We start from the raw sequence: 27,155 nt of genomic DNA on the forward strand, positions 1-27,155 counted from the left end.
GGCATGATCTGTCTCTAGGATGTCAGGGGGAGGGGGACATTTCTTGGCAGGGAAGAGGAAAGTTCCCAGGGTTCAAATAGGGTGGTGTTTCTGGTACTACTGAGTGCAACCCTTAAGATCCTAATTCCGGTCTCTTGTATCACACCTAATGATTAATTTTTAAAATCTGAATTAATGTTATCATCATCATGATAGCCATTCAGCTCCAAGGATAGCAACAACCCATTCTGAAAACTCTTCATTTCCAGGAGTTTTCAGTGTTGGTTTCCCCCTGTGTTAACAGTCCTTTTTTGTCTCCTATGCTTGATCTCTCCTGTAAACATCAGAGGAACCTAGGAATCAGCTGTCAGCCTGTCCCTTGCCTTGTCTTCATCCACTCTGCTTGGGGTTGACATAACAGGCCTATTGCTCAAACTCTGTAAGTTCCCCAGAAGGTCCTGTTTTCCTGACTAGCCTTTGGGCAGCTCTGGGAACTGAGCTCTCATAATGTTCTATCTGGTAAGAATGCTTTTGTTTGCCTGAGGCCTTGAGCCATGCTGTACCACTTTGTCCAGATGGTTTATACTAACAATGTAATTTATGGAGGAACATCTGCTTTCCTTCTAGGAGTCTGGAGCTTCAGTGACTGACCCTTTATAAAAACCATGGACACCCAGGTTTAGGTGAGCTTCCCTCGATGGCAATGCTTCACACACGTTGTCACACATCATTGCTGGGGGATTTCCCATGTGCTGTGGTTTGGATATTTGTCTCCTCCAAAACTCATGTTGAAACTTAATCCCCAGTGTGGCAATATTGAGAGGTGGGCGTTTTTAAGAGGTGATTGGCTCATGAGGGTTTTGCCTTCATGAATGGATTAATCCATTCATGGACTAACGGATTAATGGGTTATCATGGGAGTGGAACTGGTAGCTTCATAAGAAAAGAAAGAGAAACGTGAGCTAACATGTTACCACACTCAGTCCCCTTGGCATGTGATTCCCTGCACCACTTCAGGACTCTACAGAGAGTCCCCACCAGCAAGAAGGGCTCTCACCAGATGCAACCCCTAGACCTTAGACTTCTAAGCCTCCATAACTGTAAGAAATAAATTTCCTTTTTAAAACAAATTACCCAGATTTAGATATTCTGTTATAGGCCAAAGAAAGCAGACTAATACACCATGTGACTCCACTGAAAGAGAACACTTGGAAGCTGGTGCAGGGTATCCTCCAGACTTCACCCCATGCACCTTTTCCCTTTGCTAATTTTATTCTCCATCCTTTTGCTGTAATAAACTATAACCATGAGTATAACAATTGGGTCCTATGAATTCCTCTAGAAAATCTTTGAGCATGAGGTGGTCTTGGGGACCCCCCTGGCAGAGGAGCTCATCCAGCCCCATAACTTTAAGTCCCACTGACAACTCTCAAATGTGTATCTCCAGCCATGATCTGTCTAGATTTTTATGAACAATTGCCTACTTGATTCTGCAACTGATTCTTGACATGTCTAAATTCTTGACATGAAGCAAATTCTTTATTTCTCTCCTTATCCCAAAGTTTCTCAGAAAGTGACCTGCCAATCATCCAGTTGCCCTGGCAAGAAACCATGGAGATATCCTTGTCTCCTAACTCTCTTTACCTTCAGCAAATCTCATTCTGACTCTCTCCGCCCCTGCAATTCTCAGGATTCTAAGCATTTCATGCCTACCTCTCCTCAGGAGCCTCAATCCCTCACTTCACTACGTGTTTTCTCCTTTTATTAAGAGCTCTTAATTTCTTAAGAGCTCCTTGTTCCTTATCTTCTATCATGATTTGAAAAGCCACTTCTTCTCTGACACCTGTCTTTGTCCCCTACTCCTCTCTGGCTGACTCAGACTCACTCTTCTCTCTGGAGTCCACCAACAGTGTTTGCTCATCCTCAGCCTGCAACTGTGATATCCTAAGCTGTTCAGTCTCAAACCTTGGTCCTCTAACTCTAGATCCATGGGCTGTCATTTTTACCCTTACTATTGCTTTGAAAAAAAATATGAGTCAAAATCTAAGATTCTATGGGAGCCAGGGCCTGACCAACCCATTGCAGTAGAACATCACAAGGTCTACAGAGATGACAGAGAATGACTGGCTTATAATATGCACTTAATAAATGTCATTAAATATATGATCAAGCATGGTTTCTCTAGGACTCCTGGAGAAAAGATCTCTGCTTCCGTTAGACCGAGGGGTTGATTTGGATGTAAGTGTTGGGCTCTGGATTCACAAGCTCCTGTTAAACAAAGAGAAAATGTGAGCTCCATTTGCTAGGTGGAGCCTCCCAGTCTACTCACTGTAGTCTGGGGCCCAAACAGCCTGAAGCTTTCCTTTCTTTGGAAACTCCAAAAATCTTCCTCCATTCTCATCACACTTTAGTAACCCTGGCACATCTCTGTTCCTGGAATGGCCCATGTACTTCCCCACTGTGGTAAACAGACTCTAAAGTGGTCCCCATAATCCCTGCCTCCTGGTATTCATTCCTTTATGTAATCTCCTCCCCTTGAGGGCAAGACCTGTGACTTGCATCTAACCAATAGAATATGGCAAAGGTGGCAGGATATACATGATTGCATGTATGTGATTCTGTTACATAAGATTATGACTTCTGTCTTGGCTTGAAGAAGCAAGATGCAATGTTGTGAGCTGCCTGTGGAGAGGGCCACATGGCAAAGAACTGAGGATGACCTCCAGCTGACAGTAAGAAACTGAGGCCCTCATTATGACAGCCTGCAAGGAACTGAATGCTGCTAATGACCACATGAGCTTGGAAGTGGATCCATCCCCAGCTGAGCCTCAGATGAGACCTGGGCTTTGACTGGCACCTTGATTATACAGCCTTGCAGAAGAGCTAACTAAGCAATGCCTGAACTCCTGACCCACAGAAACTGTGAGATAATGAATTCATGTTGTTTTAAGCTGCAAAGTCTGTGGTAATTCATTATACAGCAACTGATAACTCTACACCCTCTTCAGGGCCTTTTTTACTGATGCCTCTCAAGTTGGAATGTTTCCTTTCATACTGTTTGCATGGTTTGCTCCTTCTAATCCCTCCAGAATGTAGCAGACACTGAGTTGACTGACCTAACCTTCTTCCCCACACCACCTCCCTTGCTTGCTTCTATTGAAGAGACTGGGAATGTTAATGTACCACTTTCTCAGCCTCTGTTGCTACAAGGAGCACCATATGACCTTATTCTGGCTAATGAGATATAAGAGGAAGCTTACTAGGTGGTATTTCTGGGAAGACCTTTTGCCCGACTAATAATAGGAAACAAACATGGCTCCCCTACGCAGACACTGGTGAAGAGAGGGACTTAGGTGGCTAAGTTTTTACCAGTTCAAAGCTGATTAGAGAGCTGACAAACCTAAACATGATCCATACCATGGCCTGAATCAATCTGATTCTTCTATGGAGAATTTGAACCTAGAAATGCTTAAAGGGCAGCAGAAGATGTTGTTATATATACTCTGAAGTTATAGAGAAGCAATGACCAGGAGACTTACATAGAAATTCAATCTGGATTGAGAAGAATGAGATGAATTCATAGATTAGTGAAAATGAGAAACTGTATAATAAGAGAGAAACAGCTTCTTGATAGCATTCAAGTTGCCAAGAGGCCCAGGAGTAATTTCTGAAATTGAGTTATCTGATATTTCTCAGTGTTCTCTCAATTAATCCCCATTCGAACTACATTCAAACGGTTTAACTTTCTTAACATTAAAAATTATTGACTAAGATATTAATATATGAAACATTCAGCCAGGTGCAGTGGCTTGCGTCTGTAATCCCAACACTCTGGGAGGCCAAGGTGGGATGATCGCTTGAGCCCAGGAATCTGAGGCTGCAATTGGCCATGATCGCACTACTGCACACAACCTGGGTGAAAGAGCAATACGTTGTCTCAAAAAACTAAAAAGGTGTATAGGATATTCACATTTTTCAAGAATAGTTATCTGTCTGTTAGGCTAAAATCTACCCTTCTTTTACCTATCCTCCATGGTAATTTATGTGCCCTCTGGAACAACAAGGAACACATTTATCCCTCTACTTGAAGCCTGTCAGACACTAAAATATTGGAGTTCTCTGTCCCTAAACTTTCTCTTTTCCAAACCCAATAAAACCCTGTCAGTAGGACATGGATTTGAGCCCCTGTTCTGGCCTCTGTCTTATTCCTCCTCTGGATAAATTCTGACTGGTCACTGGCTTGTTCAGAATATAGAATCTGAAGTCCATTCTTGGAATTGGAGTAATCTGGCTGTCCTGATGACAGGGTTGAGATCACTTGCATTCTCTAAAATAATTCTACTAGTCCTTAGAACTATGGAGCCATCACTTGACTGCTCTAAACTTGTTACTGGAATTTTGCTTATGCCTGGATGAACTAATAGTTTTCTTCTTTTTTATTTTTTTCTTTCTGAGACAAGGTCTTGTTCTGTTGCCCAGGCTGGAGTGCAGTAGCTCGACCTCAGCTCACTGCAACCTCCGCCTCCCAGGTTCAAGTGATTCTTCTGCCTCAGCCTCCCAAGTAGCTGGGATTACAGGTGCCTGCCACCATGCCCGGATAATTTTTGTATTTTCAGTAGAGACAGGGTTTCACCATGATGGCCAGGCTGGTCTCTAACTCCTGACCTCAAGTGATCTGCTCGCCTCCACCTCCCAAAGTGCTGGGATTACAGGCGTGAGCCACCGCGCCTGGCCCAGTTTTCTTCTTTTTGAATGATGTAACTAATCATGCTTCTCTGTTTTATTGTTACCAGGAAGCTTAGAGACACATAAGAGATATAGTGGCAGATATCACGTAGGCCCAGTATATATTTTTACTTTTTACCCATATATTGACTTCTTGCTATTGTTAAAAATATTTTTTCTGATTGTAATTTCTATTTCTAATTTAACACCATTTTGTAGTGTTGTATATAAACTGCTTCAAATCTTCCATGGGAAAAACTGCTTCAAATCTCCCATGAGAAAAATGTGGGGAAGTAAATATCATGAATGAAATGAAAGATTGGAAAGGAAAGGAAATGAATGAAAAGGAATAGACTATTTAGGAATGTAACTGAAAGAGATGGCAAAGGCATAAATGAAATGGAGGGAAATTGAATAGGACAGAAAGGAATACAATAAAAATTAAAGGCAGAGAATGGAGTGAAATAAAATGGCATGATGTCCAAAGAAGTGCAAATGAAAGAAATTAAATGAAAAGGAAAATTGTAACGGAAAGAAAGAAATAAAGTAAAATAAAATGGAGCAGAAAAGAGAGTAATAAAATAAGGTAATGAGGGGAGAGAAATGGAGAGGAAATTAGAGAAAAGTAATATAGTAGAAGGAAAGTATAACATTAAAGAATAAAAATAAAGCAATGAAATTAAAAAAACAGAAAAGGGGGGAAATGGAATGCCATGGAATATAAAATAATGAAATGAAATGAAACTGAAATCAATGGTATAAAGAGTAGGAAATGCAAAGGACTGGAGAGAAATGGAAAGAACTTAAATGAAATGAAAAGGAGTGGAATGGAATGACTTGAAAAGAAGAAATTAAATGGAAAGCTTGAAAAGGAAAGTAATAAAGACAAGGGAATGAAGTGCCATAAAGGGCATGAAGGGAGAGGATGAAGTGAGAAAACATGGAGTAGAATGGAATGGAATAGAATAGAGTGGGGTGGATTGGAAAGAAATGAAAAGGGAAAGGAATTGAAGAGAACAGAGGGAGAGGAATGGAAAACAGTGAAATAGAATTGAATGAAAGGGAAGGGTATGGAGAAGAGAAAGTGAATGGAAAAGAAATAAGGGAATGGGAAAAAAGAAAAATTGAATGGAAAAGAAATATAAAGAATAAGAACTGGAATGCAGTGGAATGAAATGAAAACCGATCAAATGGAAATGAATGTAAATAGGGACATTGCCTAGGAAGGAATGGAGAGGTAGGAAATAGAACGGATGAAATGGATTAAATATATGGATGGAAATAAGAAGACTGAAATGGGATGGGAAGAATAAGAATGGAAATGAAATAAAGTCGTGGGATGGGAATTGAGTGGGCTGGAATAAAACAGAGTGTAATGGAATGTAAAATAAATGAATTGAAAGGAATTAAAAGAAAAAATAAAAATGGATAAAATGCAATAGAAAGAAAGGAAAAGAATGAAAAGGAATGAAATAAGAAAGAGATGGAAAGGAGTGTAAAGGGATCAAACAAAGCTGAGTGGAATGGAATGAAAAGGCATGGAATGAGCCAGGCAGGGTGGCTCATTCCTGTAATCTCAGCACTTTGGGAGGCCAAGGCGGGCAGATCAATTGAGGTCAGGAATTCAAGACCAGCCTGGCCAACATGGTGAAATCCCGTCTCTACCAAAAAATACAAAAATTAGCTGGGTGTGATGGCTCGTGCCTGCAGTCCTAGCTACTCGGGAAGCTGAAGTGGGAGAATCCCTTGAACCTGGGAGGCAGAGGTTGCAGTCACCAGAGATTGAGTCACTGCACTCCAGTCTGGGTGATGGAGCAAGATCCTGTCTCAAAAAAAAAGAAAGATGAAAGGAAGGAAGGAAAGAAAGAAAGAAAGAAAGAAAGAAAGAGAAGAAAGAAAATAAAAGGCATGGAATAGAGTAGAGTGAATGGGAAGAGCTGGGATGGGGGGAAATAGAGTGGAAGGAAATAAAACCCAATGGGATGGAAAGAAAATGGCAGAGTGAAGTGATATAGAAATACAGAAAATGAATAAAACTAAATGGATAGAAAGGAAATGGGTGGAGTGAAACATGGAATGCAATAAAACGGAGTGCGTTGGAAAGGAATGAAGTAAAACTAACTAGAAAATGACATGATGGAAATGGATAGGATGGAATTGAGAAGATTTTTAAAGGGAAATTTTTCTTCATAGTTCATCCTACAGACTCTTTACTAGGGAAGAAAAAGCAGATTGGTGACAGATTTCCACCTGTCCAAAGACTCAGTGTGGCATAAACATACCTCATAGATTGACTCCATGTTTTTTGGCACAGTGGAGACCAATCTGAGTGGGGGCACCAGAGGTTTGGGTGGTGGCTTCCAGGGGCTGAAAGAATTGCCTCCACGCCTTGCTGAAGGCAGCCTTGTCTGCAAATAAGCAGAGAAATTAGGCAGGGCCCACAGACACAGATTGCCAGGAATGTACCAACTTACACTCTTCAGGGACCGAGAGAGTGGAAGGAATCTGTTCAGGTTCTTGCAGAGAATCAGAGGTGGAAGCAGGGTTAGAACCCAGGCCCTTGCCCTGGCCCAGAACTCTCCTTTTTCCTGCTGGATCTGCAACCTCTACTCCCAGCCTCCTTTTCACCCCAGCATGTGCTGGTCCAGTACCACCTCATTGGCAATCCAATTCCAAGCCCTGGAGGTGGAAGGAACGAAAGAGGATCCAGGGTCATGGCATCTGACCCAGCTCTCTGTGAGGCCTTAGGCTACTCTCTTCCCATCCCTGGCCCTGTGATGTGCCATGAAAGGTTTAGACAAGATGATCTCTCAGGCTTATCACATATAAAATTTTCAGATTGTCTTTCCTTCATAGATTTTTTAACCAAACCCAGCAGGGCCAATGTACCTCATAGGTCTCCTCTGGAAGGTCTGGTGGTCGCATCTGGGGAAAAACAAAGTTGCAGAGAGGTCATAGGGCTTGGAATAGGGGCTACCCCAAGAGATGCTCAGAAATAGCTTTGGCCTCAGAGGCAGTTATAGCACTTCTGATTCCCAGAGGGCTCAAAGCTAGGAATTGTCATGTCAAAGAATAAGAAGACGAGGAGAAGAGATGAAAAAACCCGGGAGGGTCTTGAGATCCTCAGAGAAGTCAGAGGAGGAGATGCAGAGAGACTTAACCTGGCACTGGGTTTTCTCAAAAGATCATGCCAGCCCCCACTCTAAGAAGTAAGACTATAGCAGCCTGGTCAGGGGATCAAGGAGGGTTCCCTCTGCAGCATCACTCACCAGTTCGACTCTGATCCGTCCCTGAAGCTGGGATATATTGCAATACTCAGGACTCAGGCTTTCTAGAAAAAGTGAATCTCAGTCAGGAGCTGGAGTTCGAAAGAGATATGGGGCAAGGGGCTGTTTTTCCAGGACCCCTGACCCCAGGAAGGAAGTGCAGAAATCCTTCCCAGGACTCCCTGTCATATTTCCAGTGAGCTTGACCAGGAATGTCCTGGAAATCAAGTTCTGGGTTAGGTAAGGCTGTTTGGTGACACAGATGAGGGGAGAAATCTAAATTCTAGCCCAGTTTTGACACTGGGTTCTCTGTAGCCTGGATTTAGCCCTTTATCCCTAATGGCCTTGGTTTTCGTCTCTGTAAAATGGGGCTGGATTGGACAATTTCTAGAAAGCCTTCCATATCAAAAGGCCTATCCTTCCAGAATCCCAGACCCAGAGATGGCAAATACGTTACATTTTGTCTTTGGTTAACTCTAACCCATCGGTAGAGGGCACTGGAGGCTCTCTATTGAGATATGTTATGAGGCTGGATTTGGATTCAGCAGGAAGGAGTGTTGTGGTTGATTCATTCTGTCTACAACAATCAGTTAAAAAAGTCTTCTGAGATTGAGAAAGGAGAGAATTCCAGCCTGTTGTCCTGCTTTTGCCGGGACTGTTGGAACAGGCAGAGCCCATCAGAGGGCTTGACTCCAATCTCATCCAAATTCCAGATGGGAACACAGAGGCTCAGAGTGGACAGGGCTTGCCCTGATCATACAGTGACCTGGTGGCAAAGCTGGGAGCCCCCAGCACCAGCCTCTTCCCCAGCCCTCACCCCTGCCCCAGGCATCAGCCACCATAGAGTCACTTACCGGAACTGGGCTCTGTGGGGTGCTCCTCCTTCGGGATGGGTTGTGAGGTCTCATGACTGGGGTCCTCTGTTGTTTTCCTTGAGGGCCTGAAACCCCAAAGCCCTCATTATTCTGTGCCTCTAGTCCTTGCCCATCTCCACAGGTTCTGCCCATATCCCATGTCCATTCCTGAACAATGCCCACAACCCTCTGAATTCCCCAGGTGCCAGACAAGACTCAGCACCATGGTCAGCAACATGCCCGGCAAGCGCCCCCTGCTGGCCACATTCCCATCCCCATCCCCCTCCCTGTATCCCTGTGTTACCGTCTGGCATTTCTGATGTAGAGAAAATAGCCCAGTTCTGAGGCCACAGCAATGACAGCCAGGATCCCGATGACAATACCAGCGATGGCCCCTGAGGACAGGGAGGAGGACTGGGGACCTGGACAAGGAGACAGAATCAAGACCCAGGCTTGACACACCCTCATCCCTGCTCCCAGCCCGTTCCCAAGCTTGCAGCTTTTTCTCTACTGACATTTTGTGAGCACTTGTTTTCCAGTCGTTGGGAGGTATCAGATTGTGGTTTTTGGTTTTTGGTTTTGGTTTTGCTTTTTTTTTTTTTTTTCAGACAGGGTCTTGCTCTGTCACCCAGACTGGAGTGGAGTGGCGTGACCTCAGCTCACTGCAACCTCCAGGTTCAAGTGATCCTCCCACCTCAGCCTCCCCTAGTAGCTGGGACTACAAGTACCTGCCACCATGCAGGCTGATTTTTTGTATTCTTTGGTAGAGAGGGGGTGTTTCACCATGTTGGCCAGGCTGGTCTGGACCTCCTGACCTCAAGTGATCTGCCCACCTCAGCCTCCCAAAGTGCTGGGATTATAGGTGTAAGCCACTGCACCTGACCTCAGTCTGTGGTATTAACAGCATCATTTCTAAACTAAAACATCCAGTTTCTGCATCCAAATTTCAGCAGTGTGACTTTGGGCATGCTACTTAACCTCTCTAGGCTTCAGTTGTCTCTTTTGTAAAATGGGAACAATAGGGTTTATAGGGCTTCTGGAAAGATTAAACATACATGTATTCATTTTCTATATATATAGTGTTTGTTTGGAACCATGGAAAGTGATCAGCAAATGTTGGCCATGATGACAATGTCAGTTAGGATAATGGATCAAATATGGCTTTGTGTTTCTTTCCTCCCAGAATGGAGGCACAGACCAGAGAAAAGAGCTTTGGCAACCAGAAACCCGGCTTTCACTTAGAGCCCCTTGACTCACTGCGGCCATGTGACCCTGGACAAGTGAATTCATTTCTGAGTCTCATTTCTTCATCTGTAAATAGCACAGGATGTTTGCAAAGATGAGATGAAATCATGAATGTTAACACCTGGCACATACTAGGTGATTAATAAATGGCAATTGTTTTCATTAATATTGGCCTGCCGATTGCCCATCTCACTTCTGCCTGAACCTCTCTCAAAAGGGTGGAATCGAGCCACTGAGTTAAGAACACAGCTACAAGGATCAGGAGGGTGAGGAAGGAGCTCTGCTTTGGAGGGGCAGGAGGGAACTTCCCGGGGTGCTTCAGGGATTCTTAGGTTCATTTCTGCATCTCCACTTTTTTTTTTTTTTTTTTGAGATGGAGTCTCACTCTGTTGCCCAGGCTGGAGTGCAATAGTGTGATCTCAGCTCACTGCAACCTCCACCTCCCTGGTTCAAGCAATTCTTCTGCTTCACCCTCCCAAGTAGCTGGAATTACAGGTGTGCACTGCCATGCCTGGCTAATTTGTGTGTGTGTGTGTATTTTTAGTAGAGATGGGGTTTCGCCATGTTGGCCAGGCTGGTCTCAAACTCCTGACCTCAGGTGATCCACCCACCTCGACCTCCTAAACTGCTCAGATTACAGGCATGAGCCACCATGCCTGGCCGCATCTCCATTTCTTTATATGCCAAGCAAGGATAAGAATTCCAAACTCTATAGACTTTTTAAAAATTTTTTTAAATTTTTAAATTTTAAAATTTAAGGCCAGGCTGGAGTGCAGTGGCACGATCTTGGCTCACTGCAACCTCTCCCTCCTCTGCAACCACTGAAACCTCGCTGCCTCCCAAGTGATTCTCCTGTCTCAGCCTCCCGAGTAGTGTGATTACAGGTACCCACCACCACGCCCGGCTAATTTTTGTATTTTTAGTAGAGATTCGGTTTCACCATGTTGCCCCGGCTGGTCTTCAACTCCTGACCATATGTGATCCACCTGCCTCAACCTCCCAAAGTGCTGGGATTACAGACTTGAGCCACAGTGCCCGGCCTCTATAGACTTTTGAAGGGATTAATGAGATCTTGTATAAAACTACCAGCACAGTGCCTGATACATACCAGATGCTTGACAAATGGTGATGATGATGATGATGATGATGATGATGATGATGATAGCAGCTGCTATCTAGCAAGCTCTAAGCACCAAGAGACCTTCATACATGATCTCATTCAAATCCTACAATATCCCCTTGAGCATCAACTGAACTCACTGCCGCCTTCCCTGAGCCTGTTGCTCCATCCATCAAATGGTCTTAATAAGACCACAACATTGTTCTGAAGATTAAATGAGGTAATTTGGAAGTTGATATAAATGGTGTCCTAGGCTTAGTGAACAACTTGAGGAGGCCAGCCTGGTTTCAAACCCCAATGACAGGATTTGAGTCTATAGGTCTCAGTTTCCCTTCCTGTACAATGAAGAAACCAACAGGCTCACCTCAAAACTGGCTGACAGAGAGTACCCAAGAAGTGTTTGCTGATATTATATATGGGAAAGTTGGATTCAGACATGTGGCACAGGCTCAATAAATAATAATTTTAGGCTGAGCTTGGTGGCTCAAGTCTGTAATCTCAGCACTTTGGGAGGCTGAAGCGGGACGATCACTTGAGCCCAGGAGTTTGAGACCAGCCTATGCAACATAGGGAGGCCCCGTCTCTACAAAAAAATATAAATAAAAAATTAGCTAGCTGTGGTGGTGCACACCTGTAGTCCCAGCTTCTCAGGACGCTGAGGTAGGAGGATAGCTTGAGTGTGGGAGGTTGAGGCTTCAGTGACCCATGATCATGCCACACACACACAAAAAGGAATAATTTTATTTGCTTAACAAACACAATATGCCAAGCACTGCCCTAAGAACTTTACAAATGTTAACAACCTTCAACAACCCTGAGAAATAGGCAGAATTATTATGTTTTACAGATAATAAATCAGAGGCCCAGAGAGGGTAAGTAACTTGTCCAAGGTCACACAGCTAACAAGCATTGGAGAAGGATGTGAATCCCGGTGAACAGTGACACTGTTGCTTTCTCAAGAACTAAAGACAGAGATACAGAGACTCCCTGCCAGTCATGTCCAGTTGTTATTAACATCATTTCCGATTCCCCATATAGCTCACTCCTTCCCTCACTGGGTATATCTCTGACTCATTGTCCTTCTAAGCAACTCTGAAAGATAGGCATCACGATATGATTTGGCTGTGTCCCCACCCAAATCTCATCTTGAATTGTAGCTCCCATAATTCCCAAGTGTTGTGGGAGGGACCTGGTGGGAGATAATTGAATCATGGGGGTGGTTTCCCCCATACTGTTCTCATGGTAGTGAATAAGTCTCACGAGATCTGATGGTTTTATAAAGGGTTTCCCCTTTTGCTTGGTTCTCATTCTCTCTTGTCTGCCACCATGTAAGACATGCCTTTCGCCTTCCACCATGATTGTGACACCTCCCTGGCCACGTGGAACTGTGAGTCCATTAAACCTCTTTTTCTTTATAAATTACCCAGTCTTCAGCATGTCTTTATCAGCAGCATGAAAATGGACTAATACACATCACAAACCCAATTTACAGGCAAACAAACTGAGGCTCAGAACAGCTTGGAGAGTTTTCCAGGGAACACAGCAGGAAGTACAGGTTCTACATTTCCCTGAGCATTAGGGGTTGGGATTCAACAGCTGTGGACTGAGAACCTGCTCAGGCAGTGTGGAGACTGCCACACTCCAGCCCTTGGTAGGGGTAGACTAGGTAGCTGGGACCAGCATCAGGAAAGGCCCCTCGGGTCCTGGGAGAAGGCGACCCTGAGAGACTCACCTACCACCTTGACCAGGACTGAGGCGGAGCGGGCCAGGCCAGTGAGAGAGTTGGAGGCTGTGCAGTTGTAGATCCCGTCGTGTTCCCAGGTCAGAGCCCTGATGATCAGCTGCTCACCCAGGTGCTCCCCGGTGGAGTGTTCAAGAGTCCAGCGATATTCAGCGCCTGGCTTGGACTCGGCCCAACACTGCAGGGTCAGGCTGGAGTTGAGCTCTGCCTCTATGGTGCTGATCATCTCAGATGCCGACTCCCTGGTGATGTGCACTTGGTCAGGACCATCTGTGTGTAAAGCCAAACGTGATGCACCCTGGCCCCCATCAGCGAGTCATCCCATTCTGCCCCACTCACTTTCACCTTGGAATTTCAGTAAAATAAACAGAACATGCTCCCTTTTCCTCCTTAGCTCTCTGACAAGCAGAGTGTGGTCCCCAACACTGGGGGTGGGGCAGATCAAAACAAAAACAAGGGCCAGGCACGGTGGCTCATGCCTGTAATTAATCCCAGCACTTTGGAAGGCCGAGGCAGGCAGATCACAAGGTCAGGAGATCGAGACCATTCTGGCTAACATGGTGAAACCCCGTATCTACTAAAAATACAAAAAATTAGCCGGGCGTAGTGGCACGCACCTGTAGTCCCAGCTACTCGGGAGGCCGAGGGTACAGAATTGCTTGAACCTGGGTGGTGGAGGTTGCAGTGAGCCAAGCTCATGCCACTGCACTCCAGCCTGGGCGACAGAGCAAGATTCCATCTCAAAAAAAAAAAAAAGAAAAAAAGAAAAAAAAACTGCCTTTGTAAAAGTTAATTCAAAGAAGTGTTTTAGGTCACCCAGGCATCAGAAATTGTTGCTAGGCCAAGTGCAGTGGCTCACACCTGTAATCTTAGCACTCTGGGAAGCCGAGGTAGGTGGATGTGAGTGGAACTCCTGACACCAGGAGTTCAAAACCAGCCTGACCAGTGTGGTGAATCACGTCTCTACTGAAAAATAAAAATAAAAACTAGCTGGATGTGGTAGCACATGCCTGTAATTGCAGCTACTCGAGTGGCTAAGAATCACTTGAACCTGGGAGGCCGAAGTTGCAGTGAGGCAAGATTGCGCCACTGCACTCCGTCCTAGGTGATAGAGTGAGACTCAAAAGGAAAGAAGAAAGAAAGAAAGAAAAAGAAAGAAAGAAAGAAAGAAAGAAAGAAAGAAAGAAAGAAAGAAAGAAAGAAAGAAAGAAAGAAAGGCAGGCAGGCAAGAAGGAAGGAAGGAGAGAGAGAGAGAGAAAGGAAGGAAGGAAGGAAGGAAAGGAGGGAAATTGTGGCTGTGTCCTGTGTATATAATCCCTAACTTCTAGTACTGTGTATTCTCAATGGTATAAACACGTGCAAATTTTCTTTGTAATGTCAGAGGGGATCATTGTCACTTTTCTCTTCCACCACATATAAGAAGGAAACAAATGAAAGTAGTTGTTGGATTTCTCATATAAATTAAAAGAGTTTAGGCCTGGGGTCGAGGCTCATGCCTGTAATCCCAGCACTTTGGGAGGCTGAGGCAGGGAGATCACTTGAGTTCAGGGATTCAAGACCAGCCTAGGCAACATAGTAAGACCCTGTCTCTATTTAAAAAAAAAACTAAAAGAGTTTAAGAGTCATACTTTACTTAAATTAATGTAAAATACTGGAAAGGATGCAAAAGGTTGCTAATCGAGACATTCTAGGAGGGGAGGAATACCCTGACTCTGCTCCCTCCTAAACATCATTTGAACCTGCTCATTTCTCCCCATCCTGACCCCATTGCCACTTGGATCCTTCACCTGCATCCCAGCTCCTCCTGGTCTCCCCATCCCAGTCTCATCCTCCACACAGCAGCCAGAGAAGTCTTCCTAAGTACTAAAGTGTCACTGTCCCTCCTGTGTTCAGAACCCTCTGTGGCTCCCCAGTGCCCTTGGGACAAAGCCTATGTCTGATGAGGCCATTTACAATTTGATTCTTACAGACTCCTCCAGCCCCACCTTTCCACACCTCTTGCTCTCATTCAGGAATTAAATCCCACTCGGAGATTCCATCCTTGTTACACTCTCTCTTGCCTCAAGGCCATCGCACACTCTCTTCCCTCTGTCTGGAATGCTCTTCCCTGACTCTTCTCTAAGCAGCCTACTCCTACTCATCCTTCAGCTCTTATGGTGGACATCCCCATTCATGATGACCCTTTGCAACATCCCCCAGATGGAGGCTTCCTTTGGGCTCCCCATACCCTCCCTTTGTCCCCCGGGGTCCCATTTATCATGCTGTGTTTTATCTGCCTGCTTAGTGACCTCCCCATCCCCAGCAGGCTGTGAAAGCTGAAAATCATGTCAAGTATCAAATGCCCAGCATGTTGCTTAGCACAGAGAGAGCACAAAACATATATTTTTGGTTTAATGACTGAATTGAAAAGGAAAGAGGAGTGAGCAACAGAGAAGTGTAAAGAGGAGCAAAGACGTGTACTTAACCCCTACCTCTGTGTTCCCTACTGCTTCGCATATATGAAAGTGCACCCCTCCTTTCTCTCCCTGCAGAAACCTCTTCTCCCCCAATCTTCTCCATCTTGGTTCGTGACTCCTACATCCTTTCGGTGGCTCAGGCAATAAACCTTAGAGTCATTCTTGACTCCTTTCTTTCTCTTTCACCTAATATCAGTCAGCAGCATATTCAAAATACATCCACAGTGCAACCATTTCTCAAAACCCGACAGTTGCCATTCTGGTCCAGCCCTATCATCTCTTGCTGCGCAACTCTGGCCACCAGGAGAAGCTCTTCAAAGACCTCCAACGGCAGAAATGTAATTGACCAAGGGCCCAATTGCTGTGCCCCCAAATCTACTCCCAGCCCTTCCACAGGCTGCACCCTGCCAGTACCTGAGTGCATCCAGGAAACTAAGGCAGGCCCCTTCCTGGGAGATATGGAAGGTCCCAACAGCCATGATGGGTGTTCCTTCAAGTGCATGGTTATCCAGGTGCTTCCATTCAAGTCTCTGTCCCTCACCCTGTCACTCGGGGTCACACTTGCATCTCAGTCTCTCAGTCTGATGGCTCTCCCAGCCTCCCTGCAGCTGCCTCCCTAGTTATCCTTACAGGAGTATTTCCCCTAATAAAACCCTTGCATGAATAATCCCATTAATCCCACCTTGGGGTCTGCTTCTCCAAGAATCTGGACAAATACAACTCCTTCTCTCACTCCCCTTCTCCCCCACTTCTATGTTTGCCTCCCTGTAGACAAAGGCCAGTGAGACCCTGTGAAAGCCTAAATCTGGTGGTGTCCCTAAGCCTTATCACCTGCTTCTCTGTTTATGGTCTGGCTTCTCCACTAGAACATAAGCCCCCTGAGGGCAGGCACTTGGCCCTGTCCAGTGCCCAGATTCATGCCTGACACAGAGCAGGAGCTCAATAATCATAGCATGAATGACTAGAAGGAAGAACTTAAAGAGAAGGAGGGAAGCAGGGAGATGGGGAAGGTCCAGGCCCTGGGTGACTCACAGTTGATGGTCAGCTCAAGGGGCTCACTCCGGGCCCGGCTGCCCCAGTTCCAGACCTCACAGGCATAGGGCCCCGTGTCATTCCGCTGGAGGCCATGGATGATTAGGGTCCTGTTGTCAGCTGACAGCTGCAGGTGCTCACTGGGCAGGAGGGGCTGGCCACTTAGGAACCACTGGACATTCACACTCTGATTGACGGTTTGGCAGGTCAGGTCCACAGACCTAGCATTCTCCACAAGATTCAGGCTTGAAGGCACGACTTGAGGCATGGTCAGTGTTTCTGGAAACACGTGGAGATACACAGTCAGGTTCAGGGAGATTTCCCTCATCTCCTGCCCTTGTGGGGCCCACAAGTTTTTCCAGGAGTGTGTGCGTGTGTGTGTGTGTGTGTGTGTGTGTTATAGGTGGTGTATATGATTTGCATAATGCTGGTGTGTGGGGTATGTGTATGTCTTTTGTGGATGAATGTGTGTCGTGTGATTATTATGTGAATATGCAATGAGTTTTGTGTGTATGGAGAGTGTGGGTGTGTAAGTGTTTTGCGTCTCTTGTGTGTGTTGGGTGTATGCGTTGAATATGAAGTATGTGTGTGGTACACATATGCACTTTGCATGTGAGTATATGCTATGTGTATATATTTGTTGTATATGAATGTGTGTTCTGTGTCTGTGGTGTTGTTTGTGTTATGTGTTTGAGTTGTGTGATGTGTGCATATGCTCTATGTGCTGCATGTGGTGTGTGTATGCATTTTGTGTGTGCATTGTGTGTCTGTTGTATATATGTGTTGAGGGTGTTGACTGTATGGTATATGGTGTGTTTTCCATGTTGTCCATCTTGAGTGTCTGTGATGTTGAATGGTTGTAATGTTTAGTAGGTGCTGAATGTCAATGATATGTGTTGTGTGTGTCCATTAGTGCATATTAGGTGTATATATATTTTATGTGAGTGCGTCATGTATATGTGATCTTGTTTGTTGTGCAGATGTATGTGAGATATGTATGTCTGCGTTTTGTATGTCATGTGTGTTGTATATGTGTTGTGTGTTGAGCATTTTGTGTGTGTGTTGTGAGTTTGTGTATATGTGTTGTGGGTTTGTACGTATATGCTGTGTGTATATGTGTATGTGCTGTGGGTTTGTGTGTATGTGCTATGGGTTTGTATGTGTTGTGGGTTTGTGTGTATGTGTTGTATGTCTGATGTGTTATGTACTTTGTGATGAGTGAGTTGTACACCTCTGTTGTGTGCATGCTATATGTGTGTATGTTTTGTGTGAGTGTGTGTTGTATGTCTGTGGTATTGCACACTTGTGTACGTATTATATATGAGTTGTGTTTACTGTGTGTATTGTACATGCACGTGAGTGTGCTGTTCATGTGGGGATATTATGTGTGTGTGTACGGAGTGTGTGAATGTTGTGTTAGTGTTTTTAAATGTAGACAGTTAAACCCCCCACCTCCAGAGAGTCAAATTATGGGCAACCCCTAGGGAGCCACCAGGGTCTCGTGCAGGATGTGCCAAGCCAGGCAAAGGAGCCAGTGTGCCCAGCCTTTCCTGTAGTCGGAGCCCTGCTGCATTGGAAATCCCCCTGGGTCCTCCTCAAACTCTGGGGTATTGGTGTAGCTCACTGGCTCTTAAGATTTTTTTTTTTTTTAGACAGAGTCTTGCTCTGTCGCCCAGGCTGGAGTGCAGTGGCGTGATCTCAGCTCCTGCAAGCTCCGCCTCCCAGGTTCACGCCATTCTCCTGCCTCAGCCTCCTGAGTAGCTGGGACTACAGGCGCCCACCACCACACCTGGTTAATTTTTTGTATTTTTAGTAGAGACAGGGTTTCACCGTGGTAGCCAGAGTGGTCTCAATCTCCTAACCTCGTGATCTGCCCACCTCGGCCTCCCAAAGTACTGTGATTACAGGCGTGAGCCACTGCGCCCAGCCTCTTAAGGTTTTTTTTTCAGAGTTCAAGATCCCTTCAAAAATCTGATGACAATCCTAGATCCTTCCTCTAGAATACAGCACAAACATTTTGCATGCAACTCAATGTCATGCAGGGATTTCTCCCTCACACAGTATCCAAAGGCCCTGGATTAAGAACTCCTGGTTCCTTCTGACATGGCCAGCATCTGACGCTCAGAAGAATGAAGGAGAGGAACCGGGAAAGGAGACTCACCAAGTACTCGGACCTTCAGAGTACCCAGGCTGGACAGGTGGGTGGCACTGTTGGACACCAAGCACCTGTACAGGCCCTCATGTTCTCTGGACACAGCATGGATGGTGAATGTTCTCGTGGTGTGAGACAGAATGGAGTCAAGGAGAAACCAAGTATAGGCAGAGGGTGGGTGAGACTTTGTTTCCGCCAAGAAGGTCACGCTGGAGCCCTCCATCACCTCAACCACCTCCCCACTGGCAACACCAGACTCCAGTTTGATTTCGACAGGATCAGGACCATCTGAGAGGACAGGAACAATTACAGCAGTAACAACAGCATCAGCAACAGGTCTCTTACAGAGGTCTTTAACGGATCAATAAATACTTTATTTCCCTCCTCCCCACTCAAAGGCTAGATCAATTGCAAACGAGGTACAGCAGTCAGATGGAGATGAAATGTCAGCCTTATCCCTGGGTAAAGCAAGATTGAAAGACACGTCTAAAGTATGCCAGCTGAATGGTTATTGTAGCTCACACCTGTAATCCCAGCATTTTGGGAGGCTGAGGCAAGAGAATTGCTTGGAGCAAGGAGTTTAAAACCAGTCAGGGCAACATACCAAGATCCCATCTCTACAAAAAATTTAAAAATTATCCCGGTGCAATGGCTCATGCCTGTAGTCTCAGCTACTCGGGAGGCTGAGGCAGGAGGATCGCTTGAGCCCAGGAGGTCGAGGCTGCATTGAGCTATGATTGCACCACTGCACTCCAGCCTGGACAGCAGAGTGAAATCTTGTCTCAAATGAATGAATGAATGAATGAATGAATGAATGAATGAATGAATAAAGTGAGCCAGCTAATGCTCTTTGCTCACCCCTATCCAGGCAAGGTTTTGGATCAAACGTCTGAGGTTTGGGAGCTCAATTTTAGTTGAGCTTCAGATTAAGGCATACAGGCATGAGCCATTGCACCGGGCTAATTTTTAAATTTTTTGTAGAGATGGGATCTTGGTATGTTGCCCTGACTGGTTTTAAACTCCTTGCTCCAAGCAATCCTCTTGCCTCAGCCTCCCAAAATGCTGGGATTACAGGTGTGAGCTACAATAACCATTCAGCTGGCATACTTTAGGCATGTCTTTCAATCTTACTTTACCCAGGGATGAAGCTGACATTTCATCTCCATCTGACTGCTGTACCTCGTTTGCTTCACATTAAGTTGGAGGTTTCCAGTAGAATCCAAGTAGAGATGTCAAACAGTTATATGTCTGAAGTTCAAAGGTAGACAAGTCCGCATCTGGATGGTATTTCAAGCTGTGAGACTGAACAAGGCACTAAGCAAGTGAGTGTCAGTGAGGGGTTGGAGAGAATGGAAAGGGACTCACACTTTACATCCAGGAAGATGGGGTCGCTCCTCTGGCTCAGAAGGGCATCTCGAGCTTCACATTGGTAAGTCCCTGAGTCCTCCCGCTGGACAATGAGAATGGTGAGGATCTTGCCATCCTTGGACAGCTGCATGCGCTCATGGAACACAACGGAGAGGTTGTTGGAAACCCAGTGGATGGTAATGTTGACGTCCTTGGTGGTGCAGTAGAAGGTCACCATGTCCGTCTGCTCTATGGCAGTGCCTGGGCTGACTGCAATGGAGGGTTTGGCCAGCTCTGAAAGCAAGCAAGGGAGACAGAGGCAGAGACATAGGTAGAGGAAGAACAAACAAGATATAGTCACAGAGGGACCCAGAGAAACAGGACTAGATTGGAATTGCCAGAAGACTCTCTGGAGTTGGATGCCTGGGCTTGAATGCTGGATCTACTGCTCATTCTTGGTGTCATCTTCGGCAAGTTACTTCCCCTCTCCAAGCCCCATTGAAAGTGATTGTGCAAGTGAAGCAGAGGGTCTGGGACCTGACAAGGAGTCAATCAATGTCAGCTGCAATGACAATCAAGCTTATGACATGGGTGCCAGCAAGGGCCCCCTACCCACTCTTTTTCTTTATTGAAACAGGGTTTCATTCTGTCACCCAGCCTGGAGTGCGGTGGTTCAATCACGGCTCACTGCAACCTTGACCTCATGGGCTCAAGCGATCCTCCCACCTCAGCTTCCCAAATAGCTGGGACTACAGGCGTGCACCACCAAACCTGGAGGATTTTGTGTTTTTTTTTTTTGTACACATGGGGTCCCCCTATGTTGCCCAGGTGGGTCTCAAACTCCTGGGCTCAAGTAATCCACCCACCTCAACCTCCCAAAGTGCTGGAATGACAGGTGTAAGGAACTGCACCCAGCCCCCCTACCCACTTTTTAGCCAACTTTGCCCACCCCAGCCATGACAGCCACAGCCCTCCCTCTTTACCCCGACCCCTGGCACAGCTGACTGAACCAGTTGTTGCTGGACCCTGGCTGAGCCAATCAGATTCGTCCTCTGGGGACTTTGGGCGTGAGGTTCGGATGAGGGATCTCCATGGAGGCAGAGATCAGAATGACCGTCTTGGTTTCTGGCCCCCACCTCTGGATCTGCCATGAATCTGGGGTGTCCTGGGGGTCCCAAACACAGGCAGAACAACATCCTCACTTTGGGTGGCATCAAGTGGGTTGGCATTGAGGGTGAGCTGGGCTGCAGCTGGAGGACTCCATACAGTACAAAGCGAGGCTAGAAGGGGAGAGAGGAGGCATTCAGGGAGGGAGAGGTGTGTTGGGGGTTGCCTGGCTAAGGTCTTCAGAAGCACAGGGAGCTCTGAGGCCATAGGACTGGCATTCCACCCACAGAGACCTGAGTCCTACTTGTTACTTACAGCTATGTGACCTGCAGCATGTTTTCTTGTTTGTTTGGTTTTTGTTTGTGTATGTGTTTTTGTTTTTGTTTTTTGAGGCAGAGTCTGGCTCTGTCACCCAGGCTGGCATGCAGTGGTGCAATCTCAGCTCACTGCAATCACTGCCTCCCAGGTTCAAGGGATTCTCCAGCCTCAGCCTCCCAAGTAGCCGGGATTACAGGCACAGGCCACCATGCCCGGCTAATTTTTGTATTTTTAGTAGAGACGGGGTTTCGCCATGTTGGCCAGGCTGGTCTCGAGCTCCTGACCTCAAATGATCTGCCCACCTCGGCCTCCCAAAGTGCTGGAATTACAGGCATGAGCCACTGTGCCAGCTGCAGCATGTTTTTGTCCTCTCTGAGCCTCAATCTCCTCAACTGTAAAATGGGCATACTATCACCTGCTTCCTAGGGTTGTTGTGGGGGTGGTAATGAATATTGGCAAACTTTGACTGGGCCCCCTGACAGTCACTGTGTTCTCTCCAATGATGTGCCCTCTACTGGAGACACATGATGGTCCCTGTATTCCACATAGAGGAAAAACCGATGCTCAGAGAGGTGATGTCACTCACCAAGATGGTATTGTCAATGGCAGAAGCTAAACTTGAACCTGGCCTGCCAGGCCCTGAAGACTGTGCTCTCAACACTGTAATTCCTCCTGTCAGCCCAGAGATGGCCACACAGCCAACCCTTGATTAACAGGTACTTCTACTGTGATCTTGGTGAAAAATATTGACTTTTGTTACTTCCTCTGATGTGCCCCAGGCAAGATTTCACTTGCATGGGGAGGAAAGGAGAACAAGATAGCAGAAGTTTCCAGTTTTCAGCGGGATGTGGTGGCTCATGCCTGTAATCTCAGGACTTTGGGGGGCTGAAGTGGGAGGATCACTTGAGCTAAGGAATTTGAGACCAGCCTGGGCAACATAGTGAAGCTCTGTCTCTACTAAAAATTTTTAGAATTAGCTGGGGGTGTTGGCCCACATCTGTAGTCCCAGCTACAGTCTGAAATGGGAGGATCACTTGAGCCTGGGAGTTTGAGGCTGCAGTGAGCTATGATTGCACCATTGCACTCCAGCCTGGGTGACAGCAAAATCCTGTCTTAAAAAAAAAAAATAGAAACACACAAAAAAATGAGTTCCCAGTTTTCCATTTGATCATTCTGCACACCACTACAGGGGCTTCAAGAGACTATGGGACCTGGCGCGGTGGCTCATGCTTGCAATCCCAGCACTTTGGAAGGCGGAGGTGGGTGGATCACTTGAGGCCAAGAGTTCGAGACCTGGTCAACATGGTGAAACCCCGTCTCTACAAAAAAATACAAAAATTAGCCAGGTATGGTGATGTGCACCTGTAACCTCAGCTACTTGGGAGGCTGAGGCACAAGAATCTCTTGAACCCAGGAGGAAGAGGTTGTCGTGAGCCGAGATTGTGCCACTGCACTCCAGCATGGTTGACAGAGCTAGACCTTGTCTCAAAACAAACAAACAAACAAACAAACAAACAAAAACACGAGACTTTGCTGGGGCCCAACCCCAGCAGCTGTGCTCACACGCAACTGATCTCATCTCTCCCATGAGCTCAATTAACACAGACCCTCTGCACTTCTCAAAAGGGCCCCAATGTGGCCCAAACACTGCCCCATTCCCTGCCCAGTGAGTGAATAAGGGCACGAGCTCTTAGGAACAAATATGAACTCTGTCACTTACTAGCCCTACTATCATGGGTAAGACTTTCTCTTTGTGAGCCTCAGTTTCTTCCACTGAAAAATGGAGATAATAGTAGAACTCAGCTCATCTGGTGGTTGTGAAGGCTGAGTGAGATATCAAATGTGGCATGCTTAACACAGTTCATAGCAAATATTCAGCCACCATGATGACAACGATGATGATGGTGGTGGTGGTCTTGATGATGAGTTCTTGTGTCTGTGGTTTCTCTGCCTCAAATGCTATTAGAGGTTAGGCTCACAGCCTCAGAGCCTGACCACCTGAGTTTGAATCTCATCTTTGCCATTTATTTGGGCAAGTGATGTTCCCTATCTGAGCCTCAGTTTCCCCATTTGAAAAATGGCGGTAGTAACAGTTCCAGCCTCACTTAACTGTCATAAGGATGAGTGAAATGATGTGAGCAAAAGCATTGATGGGGCCTCATCATACCCACCCGAGACAGGAAGCCTCTCTGTGGAAAGCCTGCCACGGCCCCTTCCCTCTGGCTTTCTTCTCACAGGGTCCTGCCGTTGTCCCACCAGGAAGAGGCAACACTTACAGACTCACTGTGGATGCGGCTGACAACTCTCAGCCTCCCAGGACTACAGAGCCCCTGCACCCTTCCAGGGTTAGCCAGGAAGCGCCGGCCCAGAGAAGGAGAAGCTGGTCTCAGGGACACACAGCGAGGCTGGGCTGAGCCCTCACCTCTGCACATGACCTGTTGTAAAATCATGTCTTCACTTCCAAAATACTTTTTTCATCAAAATATTCTAGTTTCTGCCTTTTGTCTCAGATGCCTTCTAGGCAGAAATTTCACATCCATCCCCATCCTGATCCGTGGACCTGGCCACTCGGGGCTGGCACAGCCTCCCTCCACCTGTCTCTCATCTGCTTGTCTGAATCTCTGTGATACTCCAACTCTCTCCCCGCGTTTCTGAATCTATTTCTGGCTGTGTCTTTACCCAGTTCTTTCCCTGTCTCTTTGTCCTCTGTCTCCCTCTCTTTCTGCCCCTTCCTGTTTTTCCCACTGGTATCTTTTCTTTCTTTATTTCTTTTCTTTCTTTCTTTCCTTTCTTTCTCTCTCTCTCTCTTTCTTTTTTCTTTTTCTTTTTTTTTGACAGAGTCTTACTCTGTCACACAGGCTGGAGTGTAATGGCACAATCTCGGTTCACTGCAACTTCTGCCTCCCAGGTTCAAGCAATTATCTGCCTCAGCCTCCCGAGTAGCTGGGATTACAGGTGCCTGCCACCACACCCAGCTAATTTTCGTATTTTTAGTAGAGACGGTTTCACCATCTTGGCTAGGCTGGTCTTGAACTCCTGACTGTGTGATCCACCCGCCTTGGCCCCCCAAAGTGCTGGGATTACAGGCGTGAGCCACTGTGCCTGGGCCCCACTGGTATCATTTCTAAGGTTATTTTTTCACCCTTTGTCTCTGTCTCTCTGCGTATCTTTTCTCCCTGTATTTCTCTCTCTCTCTTTCTCCCTGGGTCTCTGGTTCTGTGGCTGTGACTCCATCTTTCTCTGTCTCTCTCTCTTTCTCTGTGTACACAGACACACAAACACACATCTTTGTCTTTCTCTCTTGTCTCTGGTCTCTGTTTATGTCTCCTGTCAGTCTCTTGCATCTGTATTTTTTTCTATCTCTGTCTCTCTGTGTCTGTTTCTCTCTGCCTCTGTCTCTCTTTCCTCAAGTGTACACACACACACACACACACACACACATACATACACACACCACTGACAAATATACATATATCTTTGTCTCTCTCTTTGTCTCTGGTCTCTGTTTATGTCTCCTTCTGTCTATCTCTTTCGTATCTATCTTTATTTCTGTATTTCTCTTTCTTTCTTTCTTTCTTTTTTTTTTTTTTGAGACAGGGTCTTGCTGTGTCACTCAAACTAGACTGCTATGGTGTGAGCTCAGCTCACTGCAGCTTCCGTCTCCGAGTTCAAGGTTCAAGTGATTCTCCTACCTCAGCCTCCCAAAAAGCTGGGACTATAGGAGTGTACCACCACACCCAGCTAATTTTTGTATTTTTAGTAGAGACGGGGGTTTGCCATGTTGGCCAGGCTGGTCTCGAACTCCTGGCCTCAAGTGATCCACCCACCTCGGCCTCCCAAAGTGCTGGGATTACAGATGTGAGCCACCACGCCCGGCCCTAGCTTTATATCTGTATCTGTCTTTATTTCTGTCTCTGTCTCTGTGTCTCTATTTTTTTTCTCTGCCTCCCTTTTTCCTCGAGTGCACACACACACACACACACAAACACACACACACCGCTGACAAATAGATGCATACAACCTCCCTCCTCCCCCATCTGAAGGAAGCAGGGCACTCACCTGAGAGCAGGATTCCCATCCAGTGGTGTCCCCATGAGTCAGCAGGCCCCATGGGTCCCGGCACCTGACTTCAGTGTGCCAGGCCGTCTGTCGCCCCGGCTTGCACACACAGATACAGTCCTCACTCCAGCTGCAGCCCCTCCACCTCCCTTCTCTCCTCTCCCACCCTGCTACAAACTCACACACACTGCAGTAACTGCAGCTTCCAGGACAGACAGGGGTGGTGGCAGGAAAGTAACTTTGACCCCACCTCTGCCCTCCACCCCCAGGGCTCACTTTCCTTCCCTGCCCAGCACAGAGAGCGGGAAGTCCAGGAACCCTGGAGACTGGGAACTGCGATTATGATAGTCAATAGCAATGATAATAAAAAACAACAATGACCAGCTCCTTGTCCCCGAGAGCTTAATAACCAGGCCCAGCTTAATAATGCCAAGTTCATTATAAGCAGCCAATAAATATTAAATGAGCCGGAATCATGCTTGTGATCCTGGTCATAAACAAAAGCTCTGGAGTCAGACCGGCAGGAATCTCAGACTGAGCAGGACTGGGGGACCTCCAGGAGGAGCCTGACGTGGTCTTGGGAGAAGGGGCAGGGAGGGCCTCCTGGAGGAGTGGACATCTGAGCTGAAACTTCGAGAACATAGTAAAGGTTCCATATATAAAAGTTACTTAAAAAAAAACTCTATGAGCAAGACAAGCTGGTGGTCTTTGACAGTGTATAGACCCAGACCCAGAAGATTTAACAGAACCAACCAGCTGAGGGAACTATCATTAATCCATGTATCCATCCATTAATTTATTTAACAAATACTTCCTGGATTCTCTTCCTTTTTTTTTTTTTTGAGATGGAGTCTTGCTCTGTTGCCCAGGCTGGAGTGCAGTGGCGTGATTTCCCCTCCCTGCAACCTCCACCTCCCAGGCTCAAGTAATTCTCCTGCCTCAGCCTGCCTAGTAGCTGCAACTACAGGCGTGCGCCTCCACACCCAGCTAATTTTTGTATTTTTAGTAGAGACGGAATTTCACCATGTAGCCCAGGCTGGTCTTCAACTCATGAGCTCAAGCAATCCACCCGCCTCAGCCTCCCGAAGTGCTGGGATTACAGACATGAGCCGTCTCGCCCAGTCCTGAATTCTCTTCTGTGCTGACCCCTGCTCCTGGTGGTAATGGGGACACAGCTCTGACTAAGACAGCCCCAACCCTGTTCTCACAGAGGCTCACAGTCCAGTGGGGGAGACAGAACTGTCCCCAGACAGTGACAACCCAGAGTGGGCAGGGCTGGGATGGAGGAATTCAAAGGGGGCGCCTGGCTCAGCTTCAGGATCAGGGAGAGCTTCCTGGAAGAGGGGACATGGTAGCTGAGACCTGAACAGCATAGGGGTGAGCCAGGGGGAGCAGCATGTGAAAAGTTTTTGAAATTGGGGCACAGAAGGAAGCTCAGGTGGGTCTAGAATAGAGGAAGTGAGAGAAGTTGGGTGATTCAACAGGAGGCTTAGAAAACTCTGGAACTGTTACTTAGGGTATGAGGGGCAGCTTGGCATTGCAAGAAAGAGATCGTGACTCACTCAGCTGCCTCGTTTTGCTGCCCTGCTTGTGTCTTGCTCCTGCTACAGGCAGTCACAAAGTATCTGCCCTGATAAAGCATAAGGCTGAGCCAGCTGGCTCTGGAGCCAGAGTGCATGGGTTCAAATCCTGACTCCCCGACTTGCTAACTGGGTGGCCTCAGCAGGTCAGCTCCCCTCTCTAGGGACTACTTT

At 46.5% G+C, this 27,155-nt stretch overlaps 1 protein-coding gene across 4 annotated transcripts; it reads right to left on the reverse strand.

The window, feature by feature from the left end:
- On the reverse strand, positions 1-25,617 carry CEACAM20 (CEA cell adhesion molecule 20). Of its 4 annotated transcripts, XM_019014938.4 has the most exons (12): positions 25,402-25,617; positions 21,054-21,197; positions 19,936-20,211; positions 18,580-18,858; positions 16,419-16,697; positions 12,922-13,200; positions 9,129-9,246; positions 8,825-8,910; positions 7,974-8,035; positions 7,594-7,629; positions 6,987-7,112; positions 1-2,247 (listed from the first exon to the last, which is right to left on the reverse strand). In XM_019014938.4, the coding sequence occupies exons 1-12, from the start codon at positions 25,451-25,453 to the stop codon at positions 2,194-2,196; spliced, it is 1,791 nt and encodes a 596-aa protein (XP_018870483.3). In that variant the 5' UTR covers positions 25,454-25,617; the 3' UTR covers positions 1-2,193. The 4 variants fall into 4 exon arrangements, with proteins under 4 accessions (XP_018870483.3, XP_063558032.1, XP_063558031.1 ...); XM_063701962.1 differs by lacking the exon at positions 12,922-13,200; XM_063701961.1 differs by lacking the exon at positions 7,594-7,629 and having other exon boundaries at positions 2,194-2,247.
- Between the last annotated feature and the right edge of the window lie 1,538 nt (positions 25,618-27,155).

This window comes from Gorilla gorilla, chromosome 20 (genome assembly GCF_029281585.2).
Source record: "Gorilla gorilla gorilla isolate KB3781 chromosome 20, NHGRI_mGorGor1-v2.1_pri, whole genome shotgun sequence".
NCBI classification, from domain to species: domain Eukaryota; kingdom Metazoa; phylum Chordata; class Mammalia; order Primates; family Hominidae; genus Gorilla; species Gorilla gorilla.